The sequence below is a fragment of the Micropterus dolomieu genome, linkage group LG17, assembly GCF_021292245.1.
Source record: "Micropterus dolomieu isolate WLL.071019.BEF.003 ecotype Adirondacks linkage group LG17, ASM2129224v1, whole genome shotgun sequence".
Taxonomy (NCBI): Eukaryota; Metazoa; Chordata; class Actinopteri; order Centrarchiformes; family Centrarchidae; genus Micropterus; species Micropterus dolomieu.
The window spans coordinates 1,125,577-1,143,768 of NC_060166.1; the positions used below are offsets into that span (position 1 = coordinate 1,125,577).

Consider the following 18,192-nt stretch of genomic DNA (forward strand, 5'->3'; position numbering starts at 1 on the left):
TTCACACACATTCATACACCGGCGGAACAGCCGCCAGGGGCAATTCGGGGTTCAGTATCTTGCCCAAGGACACTTCGACATGCAGCCTGGGGGAGCCGACCTTCCGATTAACGGCCAACCCTACCCAACTCTAACTCCTGAGCCACAGCCGCCCTTATACTTAGAGGACACAGATAGGTCCCTCCTATCTTTAGACGCTGAAAAAGCTTTTGATAAGGTGGAATGGCCATCCCTTTTCAAAATCTTGGAACGCTTTGAGTAAGGAAATATATTCATAAGATGGGTTCAATTATTACTTAAATCGTACTGCAGAAATACTAACAAACAAAAATATAGCTGAACCAATAGTAATCAAAAGAAGATGCCATCAAGGATGCCCCTTGTCCCCGCTTTTGTTTACTCTAGCGATTGAACCATTCGCTATAGCTCTACGGATGCACATGGGAATTGTGGGAATAACAACTGGACAGTTGGAACATAAACTTTCATTATATGCGGATGATGTCATTTTATATATATATATATAGCACCTTAACAAAACAATACCTGCTCTAAAACAGTTAATAAACTCATTCGGTGTCATTTCAGGGTATACCATCAAAAATACTAAGTCCTCAATTCTTTACTAAATGAAAAAGAAAGGGATAACCCAATTACAGAGGCCTCTCAATTCAATGTGGTTGATTGCCTAACATATTTAGGAATACGAATTAGACCTAAATTAGCTCAGAGTGTCGAAGCAAACTACTGGCCCATGATGGAAGAAATAACAAAATCGTTTGAGAGATGGACTACCCTGCCTGTATCCCAGATTGGAAGAATAAAAATATTTTAAAAATTAATATACTCCCTAAAATATTGTATGTATTTCAGAATATACCACTACCTCCCCTAGCAGGGAGGTGGAGATCAGCTTTCAACAGATGGCTGAAGAGACCCCAACAGAATGGGGGTGGAGGTCACTTTCTCTAAGTGCTATTCCTGAGCAGCCTGATCGTAAAACTGGCACCTTTGATTCTACAGCCTGATAACGCGGTGCCTGACTGTTAAACTGACAAAAGGGACATTAACCAGCGATTAGCATTTCCCTGAAAAGCCTATCAGAACTCCATTTTAGAGGGGGGCAGGAAAACTAAACTATCCCCACATATGTAATCGTGGCAACTGACCTTGCTCTGTGTTTCATTACCCCATCAAAGGCATACTCCTTGTCACACCCAGGTGTGACAAAATCCAGAACACCAGGACAGCCTGAACTTTGTGTAAACAAAGACTGCAGTCTCCAAAGACTCAAAGCATTAACTGTTTAATTAAATAATCTTTTAGTTACTTGATTACGTTTGCCTCTATTTGAGTAGTTGACCATGTTGTTGCTATCTGTTGTTGATATTATTGCTGAAAACAATCTAAATAAGTTACTTTTGCAGTGTTTTTATTTTCAGCAAGATTTAGGACACTCCTTCATCTTGTGTGTAACCAATGCTTGTTCACAATACTTTCTCACACAATTCCTTTAGAAATGATGATAAATGTCATACTATACTCTATTAATTGCCGGCTTGAATTTAAGGCTAAATAACTAAATTCCCCAGTTCCTAAGGAAAGATTGTTTGGATTAATCTAAGCTTTCCTCATGTAACCTGAGCTCCCCCAAGTGGACGAAATAAGTATTACATACCATCATCGGAAATGCCGTAAGTGTATAAATGTTACTCATTTATCATGACCAATAATTTGATCCTTTCAATTTGTTTGTTAAAAGCATGGATTTAACAGAGAAGGGGGAGGATTGAGTTCCAACTAATGTAGACCTCGCTAGATGATTAGTGAGAATTATACATTATGCAATTTGCTATATAATATTTGGAAGGAATGGGGGGAGGATGTTTGTCTGAGATATTTTTAAAATTTGTTTATTATTATTATTTTTGAATAGAACTTATGTTTTCAATAACAGCACCGCAGTGTAGATACAGGAGGTTGTACACCATAATAGTCTGGAAGGACACTGTACATGTATGTGTTTCATTTTTGAACGCTAATAAAGACATTTCAAAAAATCTTACACACGTAACCTCTAAGCTAGCTTCACCTACATTTGGAGTGCACATATTTAAACCTTTATGGTTACTGAAACAGACCAGAGCCAGCTGACAGGCAGGTTAGCGACTTTATCCTGTTATTTTGTCTCTTTACAAAGACAAGTGTTGCAGTATGAGAGTCCTACCTGAAGAGAGGCTGAGAAGTCTTCATGTTATGCGATAACAAGAGCAACATTATTTATCAAACTGGGTCAGACTTCATGAAATTAGCGCGAGGATACACATGTGACAACCATAGACTGTATACAAAATAAGGTGTCTATACAGTATGGAAATAAGATTCACAGAAAGTAGAAAACATATTACATGTGTCCATTAAAAGTAAATAGACACATGTAATTTTCTTTACCGGACTTTACCTCTTGGGCCTCGGACCCACACACTCCAAATCCTGTGGGAAACACTGAGTAACAAGCACATTTTGACTATTTAGTTTATGCATTGGTAAAATACATTTGCAAAAATGTGAATGTACTTATTCGGTGTTCAGTATTTGGCAAATTTTTTCATTATATTGAATATATATATATTTTTTCATTTCGGTGAATCCCTATATTATATATTAAAATAATGCCATGAATGAGGTCACAATAAGCCTGCAATGACAATAGGGTGGCAGCACATTGTGGTGATATGTAATATGTTAGAGTAATCAGAAAGAAAACATGAGCTGAATACCAAGGTAAAACCACCAAAATAATAAAGGTCAGTATGTACAACATAACAAGGACCCAAAGTTAAACAGAACAGGACCCAAACTTAAATAGAAGGTCATGACGACTAAACCGAAAGGTCAGCAAGGACCAACTTACAAACAGAAAATAAGGTCCGACTACCAAACTGAAAATCCCATGAGTATTGCCTGAGGTCACACAGACCATGTGTGTTGCTTGTGCAAACCTAATAAAAGGTAAGCAAGGACCAAACCTAAATAAAAGGTCACCCAAGACCTCAAGCTGAACATCAGCTCCCTCACCAAGAAAGCCCAGGGAAGTTCAACCTGCCAAACACAGTGATGGTGCACTTCCATCATTCACCACCTGGTACACTGCTGACACTGCCAAGCACAAGGGCAGAGTGCAGCGTAACATTGGCCCCCCAAGAGGGTGACTGGCAAACTGCCATCCCTCCAGGACCTATTCACCTCTAAGACCCCTGATTGTGGCTGACCCATCCCACCCAAGACAAAAAATGTGGGGTGAAAGTGCTGCACGAAACAATATAGCTCTTTCTTTTAAATAATAGTCCTAATGTAATGTAATGTAAATTTTCAAATTTTTTTCTATATCTATATCTTATTGTCAATTTTCTATTTCTGCTTCTTGACTGGCAGAACCTGCTTTATTGTTCTTTATATTTTCCACTTCCTAAGTTTATTTTTATGCACCAAAATACTAACGCAAATTCCGTGCAATAAACCGGATTCTGATTCCATTTTTGACAGATAATCTACCCACCTGGGAGCCACTGCTGACCAGTGCCATGCTCCTGACGGGGTAGGGTCTCTGCCTGGGATCTGAGTCCTTCAGGCCAAACACTGTCTTGTTGAGGGTGTGTGAACACAGGTAGGTCTCCCCCTCCAGAGGAAGGTCTTCCACCAAGCTGTACACTGCCACCAGGCCGTCAGACATCCCAGCAAACATTCTGGCCAGGCTCTTACAGGTGAAGAAGAGAGAGAGGTTTTTCTTTCAGCTTACACTCTAAAACTCTTGCGTTGAAAAGTCTGTGTCCCATCTTGTAAAAGTTATTTGCTTTTGAGTCCTCTATGAATTCCCTACAATAATCCACATAATAAACAATTCCAGATTCCGGGGGGGGGGGGGGTAATGAAAGTAATATAGTGACGTAACAAGTAATACAATTACTTTTAAAACCCAGTAATAAGTAAAGTAAAAGTATTATCACCTTTTTAAGGAGTTAAGTTACTTCAATACAATTCCTGAGTAACTTGGCCAACACTGGTCAACAAAATTTGCTTTGCTGCCTCACATAACTGATGTGGAGATAAACGGCAACACAGAGACAAGTACAGCATTGTGCAGCATGTGTGCGTTTCTGTGTGTGTGTGTGAGCTGACCGGTTCTCTTGCTGGAACAGGGAACAGGCAGGTGATGATGGCCGGACAGGAGAACTGTTTCTGGGGTTGACTGAGTGGGCACATGTCCTTCAAGCTGTAGATGAAGACCTCCTGATCCTATCACACAAACACGAGCAAAATAGTTTGCACACAGTTTGTGTAAAACTCCAGATGGTATTAGAGAAAACTCCATTAGAGCATTCCTAAGCCTAACTACATCCATGTGATTTGAGCATAAATTCGTCCTGGAACACTGTCTTGATGTCAGCTGCCAGCTGTATTAAAGAATACATTATGCTGGCTTTTTGACAGTTAATAGAAAAACTGATTGCCATATTTATATGTAATTACAAAAATTCTAATTCAATTGTTTTCTAGGATGTTTCTATGAACTCTCTAATTTTCTTGGGAAGCTACACTGAAAACACTCATATTCTTGCTAATCCTAAATTGGAAGAAAAGAGGTGCTTCTTCTTAAATAAACTATAAACCAGCACTGTTATGTCAAGTAGAAAAGATTTCAGGTGGTGTGTACCTCAGTGGCCATCCACAGAGTGTTACCCATCTTCATCTGACAGCTAATCCTGCTGCCTGGACAGGACATCCTCTTCACCTCAACCTGGCCCTTCTCCACATTCACCACACTGTAGTTCCTACACACCAGACACAGCAGTACACTGAAATAACCACTCCTGAGGTCTATTGAAGGGCAGTTGGAGTCGGTAATGGGGTCTTGACACAGTAAGGAGATAAGGGTAGGAAGAATTCAACAGTATTATGCGGCAGCCATTAACACTACCTACATGAAGGGATAAAAGCTGCATTTATTGTACAGAGATTATCGAGATTTTTGGATATTCATGTGTAAAACTGCTTTTGTTAAGGTAAAACAAGCTTAAATACTCCATGAGATCCTGAATTGATCCAAAGTGAAAATGAGAGACTTTTATAGTCCCCTTTAGTCTTGAGAAAAAGTCCTTGTCTGAGAAGGTCTTGGTTGTGAAGTTGTCCTCCTTAGTGGTTAATGATGAAGCGAGAGGCTGGGCTGAGGATAAACGCTCAGCAAGTCACCATGTTGCCTGGACTGAACGACCTGGAGGGCTGGCGAGGCTTTCACCCATATGGGTTTTTGTCAAGCCCATATTCTGGTCAGCAGTTGGCCTAAATTTTTTTATTTTATAGATTATTGTTGTCATAGTAAGGAAAGAGCTGTAGCAACACTTATTTTCCACAGAAATCTTTGATAATGTGACATAACTGAAACATTTCTGTTGGATCATTATTATAGTTTTTACTCAGATAATTAATAAATATGCATCAAACTCACCAAATCATATTTAATGGATCACACTCACTGGACCAAATTAGATTTTTAATGTAACTATAATATTAGCTTCTATTAGAGAAGGGGCTGATCCTCCAAATCTGGTGTACGGAGCTATACTGAGTAATACTGAGCTAATACTGAGTGGTTATGTAGCTTACCAAGAGTACCAGTTTACCAGTATGTTGTGCTTTATGGAGACATGGCTGACTGTGAATACACCAGACTGTTTAGTGGACTTCACGGCGGTGTGAGATGACAAAAAACTGTGGAGCGAGTTACGTTGCAAAAAAACGAGCGTAATGATAATAATAATAATAACACAGAAGAGGCACAGGTCCTCCAACATGTGCAATTGGCTGCTGCATGTTTTACCAGTCTGTAGTAGCCAGTTTCCTCTTCTTTGCAGTGGTATGTTGGGTGGTGTCAGCTAAGCTAGTGAGGAAGGATTGCTCAGGAGTTGGAGCTGAACTGGACAATTTGGAGGTGGTTGCAGAGGTGAGGATGGGTAGGAAGCTGGACGCCATCCTGGAAAACTCCTTCCATCCCCTCTATGATGAGTTACCAAAGACGAGGGGCACATTCAGCCACAGCCTTATCACTCCTCGGCACACCACAAAGCGCATTTCTTTTGTGCCAGTAGCCATCAGGCTTGACCCCCACATGAGAACTTTAAGACATGCGCTGTCTGTTACTTAATTTGGACCTTTAACTACTGAATCCTGCATGGACTCTGGTGCACTTGCACATCATCTCATACAGTATATTCATTCATTCATATTCATCTATGTACAATATCTATTGATAGACTGAGACTATGCAATGATGTAAATATGTTTATATTTATTTACATTTATTCATTTAGCTGACGCTTTTATCCAAAGCGACTTACAATTGCTACATGTCACACGCCTCTGGAGCAACTAGGGGTTAAGTGTCTTGCTCAGGGACACAATGTTGGGGAACTGAACCCGGGTCTCTCACACCAAAGGCAGGCATCTTATCCATTGTGCCATCACCACCCAACAGACTGTATTTATGTTCACTCATTCAGAGATCCAGTGCAGATATTTAGAGCCAGCTGCTCAGAGTTTTACTTGACCTTTAATTTTTTTCTGATCATCTTGGTTTGATTCTGTACTCTTGGTCTTAAGTGTACCTCTCCTGTGTTTTATTCTCACTGCTGTTGCTGCTATGAGACCTGAATTTCCCTCCAGGGATCTTATCTCATGGCAGGACAGGTATTTAAAGGAAAACATCCAAGAAATTTTAGACTCAAAAGAGAAATATGTTACATTAAAGCCAAATGAAAAGCAGTTATTAGCAGGCTGAATAGTTGAAACTTACCTGTCGTCCTTGTCTCCGTTCCAGAACACAGCGCTGTATCCCTGCTGCTGGGACAGGAAGAGCTGCGAGTGGCTGTCACAAGATAACACATACTGGAGGCAGGGGAAGCTGGGCTCCTGCATCTGCCTCACGCACTGCATGGCCACTGGCCTCTGCGCGCACGCACACACACACACACACACACACACATACACTAACTTTGCTGCTGTCTGACTGACTTTTTGTTAATGCCAGAACATATATCACTGTACTTAAACTGCTCTCCCTGCTAATCACGTAGTCCTGCCGAGGGCTGCAGACAGACATGCTATGTCCCGCCAACCACTATTGTCCTACCAGCGAGCTGGATGTATGGTGTATTGCATGGAAGGTTCACATCGTCCCATGTGACAAGGGCATAATCCTTCGCACGCTTTCCACCTGGAAACATGTCCAGTTTTACTTGCTGGAACTCAAGGCCAAGCAGTGGCTAATGAACCTTGGTCTTCTGGTGGAGGATGAGAGTTTTTTCAGTATAATTTTGGAATGTCTTTTAATGGGTCTCCAGCTTAGCCACTACCCTGGCCATACTGTGATTTTTGTGTTGTACAAAAAATGAGACAAAGATAAATCATGTCAGAATTGAAAAACAAACTGAAATCTTTTAGGGTGAAAATAAAAAAATTATAAACCTTAAAATAACCTGGTTGCATAAGTGTGCACACCCTTAAACTAATACTTTGTTGAAGCACCTTTTGATTTTATTACAGCAGTCAGTCTATTTGGAGAGGAGTCTATTAGCATGGCACATCTTGACTTGGCACTATTTGTCCAATATTTGCCCACTCTTCTTTGCAAAAGCACTCTAAAGTCATGAACTGATTTATTGCAAGTTTGGAATAAATTTTATATAAGGTTAACTTGATTGCTTATTTGTTTTTGCACTTTTTTGATAAGTCACATGGATGTGGGTGGTGATTTCTGTATAGTTAACATAATGGAGGGATAGAGGGTGAGTAACGCTGTATTTTTTAAACACTGCAGTGTTTATAGTTTTTGATCACTGTGATTATTTTGTATATATCTTTTGCATATATTATATTATATAAGTAGCATATTTTCACCAATAAACGTTACAGACAACATTTTTGAGATCCGCGAATTATTTGTGCAGCGAGTCGGACAAACACCACCACAAGGCCCAACCTCAGCCTCTTAACAACTACTTTGTTTTGGCTTTTAAGTATAGTCGCTACATGCAGTGTTGTTTTTGCGCAAAACATACACTACATTGCCAATAGTATGCCAAAGTATTGCGACACCCCTCCGAATCATTAAATTCAGGTGTTCCAATCACTTTCATGGCCACCGGTGTATAAAATCAAGCACCTAGGTATGCAGACTGCAACAATTATTTGTGTAAGAATGGGCCACTCTCAGGAGCTAAGTGAATTCAAGCGTGGTACCGTGATAGGTTGCCACCTGTGCAATAAATCCATTTGTAAAATTTACTCACTACTAAATATTCCATGGTCAACTGTTACCGTTATAACAAATTATAACAAAGTGGAAGCGATTGGGAACAACAGAAACCCAGTAACGAAGTGGTACAGAGCAGGGTCAGCGCATGCTGAGAAGTCACCAACTTTCTGCAAAGTCAATAGCTACAGACCTCTAAATGTTGTGTGGCCTTCGGATTAGCTCAAGAACAGTGGATAGAATGCTTCATGGAATGGGTTTCCATGGCTGAGCAGTCGCATCCAAGCCTTACATCACCAAAGGATCAGCTGTGGTTATACTGGCTGAAGTCTGTTCCTGTACTACTCTGACAGACTTAACCACCCTGGACTCACACAGGCGTGTGTGACTCACTACGGCTGCCAGAGCAAATCGCTGCCATTGTATTCAATGCTTATGCTCACACCATAAGCGCCGCAGGCAGCTGGTCTATTTTTGATGGAAGACACATCAAGCAGCACTGAGCAGATGAGCCAAGCAGGAAGTCAGACACAGAAACGGCAAAGAGAATCCGGTCGATTTTCAAAATAAAATCCCTTGTACAGACTCCCGATCGTATATCAACAACAAACACAGTTAAAACAGACTGAAGACTGAGACTGAGGACAGGTCAAAACCGTGGCGCAGCTGTAACGCGGCGCACACGCCGCCTGTGTGAGTCCGGGGATTAACCATAGAATACATAAATTACAGATATTTTCTATATATTAATGTTAGAAGCTGCATCAGGCCCATTCAAACGGGCTCTTCCAGGTTTCATACATTTTAAAATATGTAATACTATTTATAAAATGACTGGGCTGAATATGTGATGCTATTTACCGAGATGTGCATCCATATTGCCCAGTCTTTCCCGCTATTTAACATTTTAACAGTCAATGTGAATCCACTGTTTCCCATCTTGCATTAGTCCAGAGTTTTAACTAAACTTCACTGTCTTGTTTTAACATGATGTATGAAGAGTGCCATCACATTCTGTCTGTGGTCCCACAGATGTTTCTTGCTCGTACAGATACTTAAAAAAATTACTTAAGTAGAGTAGGGCTGACCGCAAATAGTCGAAGATTCGATGCTTCGATGGGCGGAGCCTGCGAAACAAGGATCATGCCATTTTGGCGATATGGGGGTGCTCAACGTCTGATTTTACATAGAACTACCAGTTTTCTCCCAATAAGTTAATATACAGCCTATTACAATATACATTTCAACGTTTAATGCTGTAAATAAACATGTGAAAAGAATAAAACTTTCAATAAATGTTTTTTAAGTGTGTGAATAAATCCAAAATTGTAACCCTAACCCTGGGTCGTCAGTGCACATGTGTAGGCGTAGTGTGTGTGCAGTGGCAGAAGAGGAACACTTGCTGAAGAGACGGAGCTCCAGCTTCACTGGTGTTGTGGCGAGTTGTCCGCAGCTGGCGGCACTTTCGGATAATTTATCACTGTTGATGAACCACACAAAGAATATTTTATCGTTTTTCAATAAGTTAAATGAATACAGACTACAGCTTTGCAGCTTCTCAAGATTAAAGTGGAGCTACCGCGTGAACCCCCCCCGCCCCCCGGCTTGCAATCACTGTGCACAAAAACACACATGATTTGACTATCAGTCGACTAAAGGGAGGACTTGACGACTCTGATTTGACTATGTAAATCCTTAGTCGGGAACAGCCATAAAGTACAGTAACAAACTATTTGTGCTTCACTACTTTCCACCACTGACGCCGCCACTGGACCCTAAAGCAGTGGTTGTACCACCACATCGTGCCAAGTGTAAAGTCTGTTAATGCAGCATACCAAGACATTTTGGACAAAATTGCTCCCAACTTAGTGGAAATAGTTTGGGGATGGCCCCTTCCTATTCTAACATGACTGCGCACAAGTGTACAAAGCAAGGTCCATAAAGTCATGGATGAGCAAGTTTGGTGTGGAGAACTTGACTGGCCTGGACAACCCAATAGAACATCTTTGGGATGAATTAGAGCTTTTGGTAAAATATAGGGTACCTTTTAGAATTCAACCTTGGTTTCATCAGACCATAACAAATTTCCCACATGCTTTTGGGAGACAATACATTTTTTTGCAAAATTTAGCCAGGCTTGGATGTTTTTCTTTATAAGAAAAGGCTTCTGTCTTGCCACCCTAACCCATTCATATGAAGAATACAAGAGATAGTTGTCACATGTAGTATACAGCCAGGAAAGAGAAGTGTGTCTTACTATAGCCCTTCGTCCTGGAATGAACTCCAGTCTAGGCTTAAGATTAGCTGCTTTTAAAAAAAGAATATTTGACATACTGTCAGACGTATGTACTTGTTTTTAATTAATGGTCAGTAGATCTCTACATTTAGTATTTCGTTTGTTTATATATTTTAAACTCATTGTATTTTTTCTATGTAAATACTTTGTAAACTTAACTTTTGTAAATCTGTATTGTAATCAACTTATGGTTGAAAAATTGTGTTTTATTTGTGCTATACAGGACTCCCTTGTAAAAGAGACTGTATCTCAATGGGACATTTCCTGTTTAAATAAAGGTTTATATATATACTTGCCAGAAATTCCTGCAGCTCCTTAAATGTTGCTGTAGTCCTCTTCGAAGCCTCCCTGACCAGTTTTCTTCTCGTCTTTTCATCAAGTTTGGAGGGAAGTCCAGTTCTTAGAAATGTCACAGTTGCGCCATATTTTCTTCACTTGATGATGACAGCCTTCACTGTGTTCCATGTTATACTGTATCTAATGCCTTGGAAGTTATTTTGTACCCTTCTCCTAACTTTCAACAATGAGATCCCTGTGATGCTTTGGAAGCTCTCTGCAGACCATGGCTTTTGCTCTCAGATGCAACAAAGAAAGTGTCAACAAAATCCTTAGAATAGCTGAACTTTATTTGGGATTAATCAGAGTCACTTTAAATGATGGCAGGTGTGTAATGACTTCTAGTTAACCTGAGTTTGAATGTGATTGGTTAATTCTGAACACAGCCACATCCCCAGTTATAAGAGGGTGTGCACACTTATGCAACCAGGTTATTTCAGTTTGTTTTTCAAGTGAATTGTTCACATTATAGGTCACTTTAAAGGAGGTAAATTGTTCTGACATGATTTATCTTTGTCACAAAAACCTGGAATGTTTTAATCTTGTGAGATTAAAACGTGACAATATTTCTCGTCAGGGGAAAACTTGTCTCACGAGACTTTCATAACTGACACTTCAAGCCAAAATTCAATATTCTCACAAAGTAAAAAACAAATGTATAACTGAAAGGATAGACTCGCTTTGCTGCACCAGCAGCCACACACTCAACAGGAGCACATGGTGGTATCTATTTTTTAATGTGTTCCCTTATATTTAGGTTTCACCACATTACACATAATAACCAGATAAATAACTGGTCCTTAGGGATGTATGAAGGTATTTTTGGGTCTTTTTAATGCAAGCAAAAAAAAAATATTTTGAGAGGATATTTATCACACTGCAATCAAAAAGTTTGTAATAAAAAATAAACAGGCCTTTTTTGTGTCACAAAAACTTTTAATTGCTATTATGTCATATTATTTGATTGCAAGTCTAAAGGTTTTCCTTGCGAGTCAGAACATTTTGCAGGTTAAACCATTTTGCAAGTGAGAGAGTTTTGCAAGTTGAAAAGTTTTGGGAGTCAAAAATGGTCAACATAAGAGATTCTATTGGTGGGTTTGACTGACCAATCATGGGTTTGCATTGGCCGCATGGCCACACCCACGCCCACAATCCCCTCGCTTCGATGGCTTCGACCAGAACTCAGCTCTACTGGAGATGGCGCTGTGACGTGTACAGGCTAGATGGAGGTAAGTTGACGTTGTGTCGCTCATTTCAATAGAAATGTTTTTAAATGTAGTATGGCATGATTTAATGATTATTTATATTTACTGTTGGCAAGGCCACGGAGTCTATTGCTGTGTCCTTTTTTAGAATGAGATGTATAACAGTTAACTAACTGTTAGCCGTCTTATGGCGACTATTTTTGACTTGCAAAACTTTTCAACTTACGAAACTCTCTCACTTGCAAAACGGTTTAACCTGCAAAACTTTGACTCACAAGGAAAACCTTTTGACTTGCAAAACTATTTAACTTGCAGAACTTGCAAAACTTTGACTCACAAGGAAAACTTTTTGACTTGTAATCAAATAATATGACATAATAGCAATAGCAAAAAAGGCCTGTTTATTTTTAATTACAAACTTGATTTTTGATTGCAGTGCGATAAATATGCTCTCAAAACGTACTTTTTTGCTTGCATTAAAAAGACACAAAAATACCTTCATAGGGATGCACTGAAATGAAAATCCTTGTCCGAAGCCGAAACCGAATATAATGAAAAGAATTGCCGAATACCGAACAATTAAGTTCACATTTTTGCCTTTTTTTTTATCACTGCAAAAATAAAATTAAAAAATGTGCCTTTTACTCAGTGTTTCCCACAGGATTTGAAGAGTCTATGGTGGGTTGGTCCGAGGCCCGAGAGGTAAAGTCTGGTAAAGTATTACATGTGTCTGTTTACTTTTAATGTACACATGTAATATGTTTTCTACTTGCTGTGAATATAATCCTATTAATCTTATTTCCATCCTGTATAGACTGCTTATTTTGAAAACCGGACGTTGTCACGTGTATCCTCGCGCTAAATTCATCAAGTCCGACCCAATTTGATAAATAATGTTGTATGTGGTTCTCGTATCGTGCAACATGAAGACTTCACAGCCTCTTCAGGTAGGACTCTCATACTGCAACACGTGTCTTTGTAAAGAGACAAACTGACAGGATAAAGTCGCTAATCTGCCTGTCAGCTCGCTCTGGTCCATTTCAGTTACCATAAAAGGCTTAAATACGTGTGCACTCCAAATGTAGGTGTGGCTAGCTTTATTGTCTTCTCAGAAACAATTGACAGAAACAATGAAAGCAGGTCAGATCGTTTGTTGCCTTTTCTAAGTCAGCCACAGATGGTGTGGATGTGCTAGGAGACAATTCAGCAGAACAGTGTCTGCAAACAGCGATTATTGCGTCTTTCTTGGACAACTGAAAATGCTTCCACAATTGCTGACATGTCAACGTAATTGTTCAGTAAAATTTCTTCGGTCTTTTGACTTATTAGGCTGACCACCGAAAGTGCTATTTTTACTATTTTCGGCAGATTACTTTTGGTGGCCGAACATTCGGTGCATCCCTACTTGACACATATTTTGGTTTCATAACAGTTTTATTAGTAATTTTCTGACAGTATTTAGTTAACTGTCATTATCAATTTTGCTAATATTATTAGGTTTATTGGCTTTGCTTCATTAACTAAGTGTGAAATTAATTCAGTTTTTGTTGAGTTAACATTTGCTGGGGGCTGCATCATGAGGAGGGGCAATGTGTTCTAGTTTGAGTTTTGTTGTGATTTATTTATTTAATTTATATTGTATTAGATATGATATATATTGATATTGTTTTATTAAATTTCCTTAGTTAATATTCGGTAGCATTTATTTAAACGTTATATCTTAGGCTAATACCCTTGTGTGTTGGATTGGCCTGATCAGCCATTAATGCTGCGTTCCAGACTGCTCGGAACTTCCGTGACCGAAAAACATGGCTGACTGTGACCGTTTCTTTGTCAAGTGTACACACAATTGAACCCTCAGCAGTGCCCTTTGTGGTAATTAAAAGTGATATAATTAAACGTAACTCGTTAATTGTGTAACCATCTACATCAGTTGGTAATCCCTGTAGGCTATATTTCCTCATGTTTTCCTAATGTTTTTTTTGGCATTTTTAATTTATTCTTGAATACCTTTTGTGCAGAGAAGAGGACTTTCAGAGATTTTTTTACAGTAACCTGCTAGCCAATAACATTGGCAAATATTTCTACATCAATTTACATGCAGAACAGGTTTTACTATATGATAGTATGTATTATTTCAATTAAATCCAGGCAAATATATTTTGTTGCCTTTTAGTTAATGGTTTACCATTTACAATGAGAGCTTCCATGGGAGGACGGGGTACATACTTTAGTACTCCGACTTTAAGTGGCCTTCCATGGTACTTTTTATAGCTGGAGGTCAGAAATTTGAGGAGTCCTCATGCCTGCCAGCTTGGTCCCTCACACCATAGTTAGGGGGTGAGCATTGCTGTTGCGACCAAGGTAAATCATCATGTCTTGGGTTTCTTTATATTAATCTCTAGATAGTTCTGACAAAGAGAATGGGCTACGGTTCAGCAAACTAATGATTGCTGTATCAAAGCATAGCAAACAGGAAAACTAGGCCAAAACAATTGTTTGAACAAGCAGTTAGGCTCACCTTCTCGGGCTTGGTGTCCCAGCATTCAGTCAGCAGGCTATGGAGGCAGTAGAACTGAACCTCTTCTGGACTGCCTAGCACTGGCCGGATGCCTTTGGAGAGCTTCTTCACTATCTGAAGCTGGTGGTATCCCAGTGATGGCCTCCGCCCAGACAGCAGCTCATACAGGACCATGCCATAGGAGAACATGTCCACCTTTAGGCAGTAATGATGGAAGAAACTAGAATTAACAGCAGAATGGATGAGATGGAGGAAAGCCCCTACTGTGCTAGATAATGTTTACTCATTGTGTCATCCCAGGCAACGTGTGTGTGAAATCCAGCAATGCCCAATTCATTCTTAAATTATGGCTAAAAATCTTTTTTAAAGGTCACAATGACCTGTGACCTTTGTCTCAGAAGTGTCACCAAGGGCCCGGTGAGCTCACTTGGTAGAGCGCATGCCCATGTACAAGTTCTTACTGCAGTGGGAAATTCTAATCAGTTTCGTCCTTGTGTCCAAGAGGACATGTGTGGCAAATTTGAAGAAATTCCCTCAAGGCGTTCCTGAGATATCGTGTTGATGAGACAGACGGATGGATGGACAACCCGAAAACATAATGCCCGTTTTGAAATCTGAAGGAAACTATAATCACATCAGCAGGGGAATATGAGGGAGGGTGTGAATGACAGTGATTGCTTGATATTTACTGATAATGACAATGGAGACATTGATTGACAGATACTCCACAGCAACACAACTTTGGCTAATCCTGGTCTACTCTTATCTTCTGCAGCATGTATTTTTGAAAACATAGCTTTTTCTATGCGTTTAAGCCTTAATTCCATATGCAAACTGTGTCTGATGTAACTGAAAACAAACCTTTTTGAAAACTCCTGCCAGGTTAAAGAGTTGCTCACAATGCTCATTCTAACATTATTATTTTGCAATCTTTATATTTGAGTTTGATATTGAGGAATAACTCCACTTTGCTGTCAGTCCACACATTTGATTCCCAGTTCCCGGATGTGCCATTGCCAGCAGTCTACCACAAATAGTTTTTTTCAGGCTTCTGATTGGCCAACATGGCTGTAAGGTTATATCGCAACCTGTTGGTTTGGCATGCTGTTTTTCATGTGGACGGAGATTTGCTTTAAAAACAAAGGAGGAAAAATGTGTGGACTAGGATTTTTTCATCTCGTTTGCAATTGTCAAGACCGTTGACTTCTTTGTTCAGTATGGGCGATTAAAAAAATACCAACACTTTTTGTTTCTAAAGCAGTCCTCCTGACCTCAACTTGACTAGTCTAGGATCTTCTCACTACATTTTGTCTGCAGTTTTTATCCTTTGCTAGAAAGACAAAGACACTCCTCTCATCCTTCATCAATTGAAATGCTACACAAAACCCTGATAAGACAGCTAGAGGCCGGTAGCATATTTTAGTTATTATACACAGTCCAATGAGAAATTAAAAGAAAAAGCTGAACAGTATAGTGGAGTGGATAAACAGAATCAATGCAGAACACTAGGGCTCACTGAGTATTAAAATGGCCTTCATAGGACTGCCCACTTGCCCAGAGTTAAGGCCACCTACTGGGATGCACCATTCAAACCAGAGAAATTCTTTTAAGGCCCCATCCACACCACTACGTTTTTGTTGTAAAACGCAGAACTTTTGCTACATTTGCACCTCCCGTCCAGACTAAAACAGTGAATCCTAATTTTTTTTTATTAAATATTTTGTATCCAACGAAGGTTAAAATCAAGGGCAACTGGACTTGGTTGAAGATACTGAAATACGTTTCGTCCCTCATCCAAATGACTTCTTCAGTTCTGACTGACTGGCAGGGAAACTCAGCTATTTAACCTCAGTGGGGTCGTTGGCCCGGGTCATCGATACCGCTGGTTCGTTAGTGTGTATATGTTAGTTTCTGTTTGAGCACTTAGGCTCAGTGAGTGAATGGTGAATGCAGATGTAGTGTAAAAAAAGTGCTTTGAGTGGTCGAAAAGACTAGAAAGGCACTCTACTTTTTACAGGAAAGGCTGAGAGAGCAACAGACTTCAAACCAAGGAAAGCATGTGTAATGGCCTGGTACAACAGGGTGCAGCAGCGAAGAACACAGACAGCATCAAGTGTGGCACAGGAGCAAGACGGGAGGCAGTAATATACAAGAGCGTGTAGGCTTATAACATTATATATTTCATATTTGACATGAAGATTTTAGAAGATATTATGATCTCCTCCATTAAAGTCTAACAATATGTTATTCCTGTAATTTAAATAGATTGCAGATGTTAGCCGGCCACCTTCGTATTAACAAAAGAGTTAGAGTTGTGTCTTGTTTTTAATGCACTTCTCTCACACACACTGTTCCATATAATTGTGGTTGCCATGATATATTGAAGTCCTAATGTAAAAATATGTTTATGGTTATATTATTTCCACAGATGCGGTTGAGAACTGTGAGGATGAGCACATCCCTATGCCTACACACTGTGATGCAGAAACAAAATGGGAGGATCCATCCATCTCTGACACCACAGCTACACTTCAAAATCACCGCTCAACCTGAAGAGCTAAATCTGATATGGAAACACAATGTGTTGAGCTGGCTGTGTTGTACATATGACTCTACAGAAGAACAACCACCTTTGTCAATTATTCTTTAGAAACTTTACAATGTGACCACATGTCACCTGTCAGTAAATAGTTTTAAGAAACCTTTACAATGTGACCACATGTCACCTGTCAGTAAACAGCTTTAAGAAACCTTTACAATGTGACCACATGTCACCTGTCAGTAAATAGCTTTAAGAAACCTTTACAATGTGACCACATGTCACCTGTCAGTAAACAGCTTTAAGAAACCTTTACAATGTGACCACATGTCACCTGTCAGTAAACAGCTTTAAGAAACCTTTACAATGTGACCACATGTCACCTGTCAGTAAACAGCTTTAAGAAACCTTTACAATGTGACCACATGTCACCTGTCAGTAAACAGCTTTTAGAAACCTTTACAATGTGACCACATGTCACCTGTCAGTAAACAGCTTTAAGAAACCTTTACAATGTGACCAAATGTCACCTGTCAGTAAACAGCTTTAAGAAACCTTTACAATGTGACCACATGTCACCTGTCAGTAAACAGCTTTTAGAAACCTTTACAATGTGACCACATGTCACCTGTCAGTAAATAGCTTTAAGAAACCTTTACAATGTGACCACATGTCACCTGTCAGTAAACAGCTTTAAGAAACCTTTACAATGTGACCACATGTCACCTGTCAGTAAACAGCTTTTAGAAACCTTTACAATGTGACCACATGTCACCTGTCAGTAAACAGCTTTTAGAAACCTTTACAATGTGACCACATGTCACCTGTCAGTAAACAGCTTTAAGAAACCTTTACAATGTGACCACATGTCACCTGTCAGTAAACAGCTTTTAGAAACCTTTACAATGTGACCACATGTCACCTGTCAGTAAACAGCTTTTAGAAACCTTTACAATGTGACCACATGTCACCTGTCAGTAAACAGCT

At 39.7% G+C, this 18,192-nt stretch overlaps 1 protein-coding gene across 1 annotated transcript in view; it reads right to left on the reverse strand.

The window, feature by feature from the left end:
• Nucleotides 1-401: 401 nt before the first annotated feature.
• lrrk1 (leucine-rich repeat kinase 1) overlaps nt 402-18,192 on the reverse strand; it is a 162,588-nt gene continuing 144,797 nt past the window's right edge. The window contains exons 30-35 of the mRNA XM_046074025.1: nt 14,667-14,861; nt 6,851-7,002; nt 4,715-4,832; nt 4,180-4,296; nt 3,560-3,757; nt 402-428 (exon numbers count right to left, since the gene is read on the reverse strand). Coding sequence (XP_045929981.1) covers nt 402-428; nt 3,560-3,757; nt 4,180-4,296; nt 4,715-4,832; nt 6,851-7,002; nt 14,667-14,861 — 807 coding nt within the window. The remainder of the gene's footprint in view (nt 429-3,559; nt 3,758-4,179; nt 4,297-4,714; nt 4,833-6,850; nt 7,003-14,666; nt 14,862-18,192) is intronic.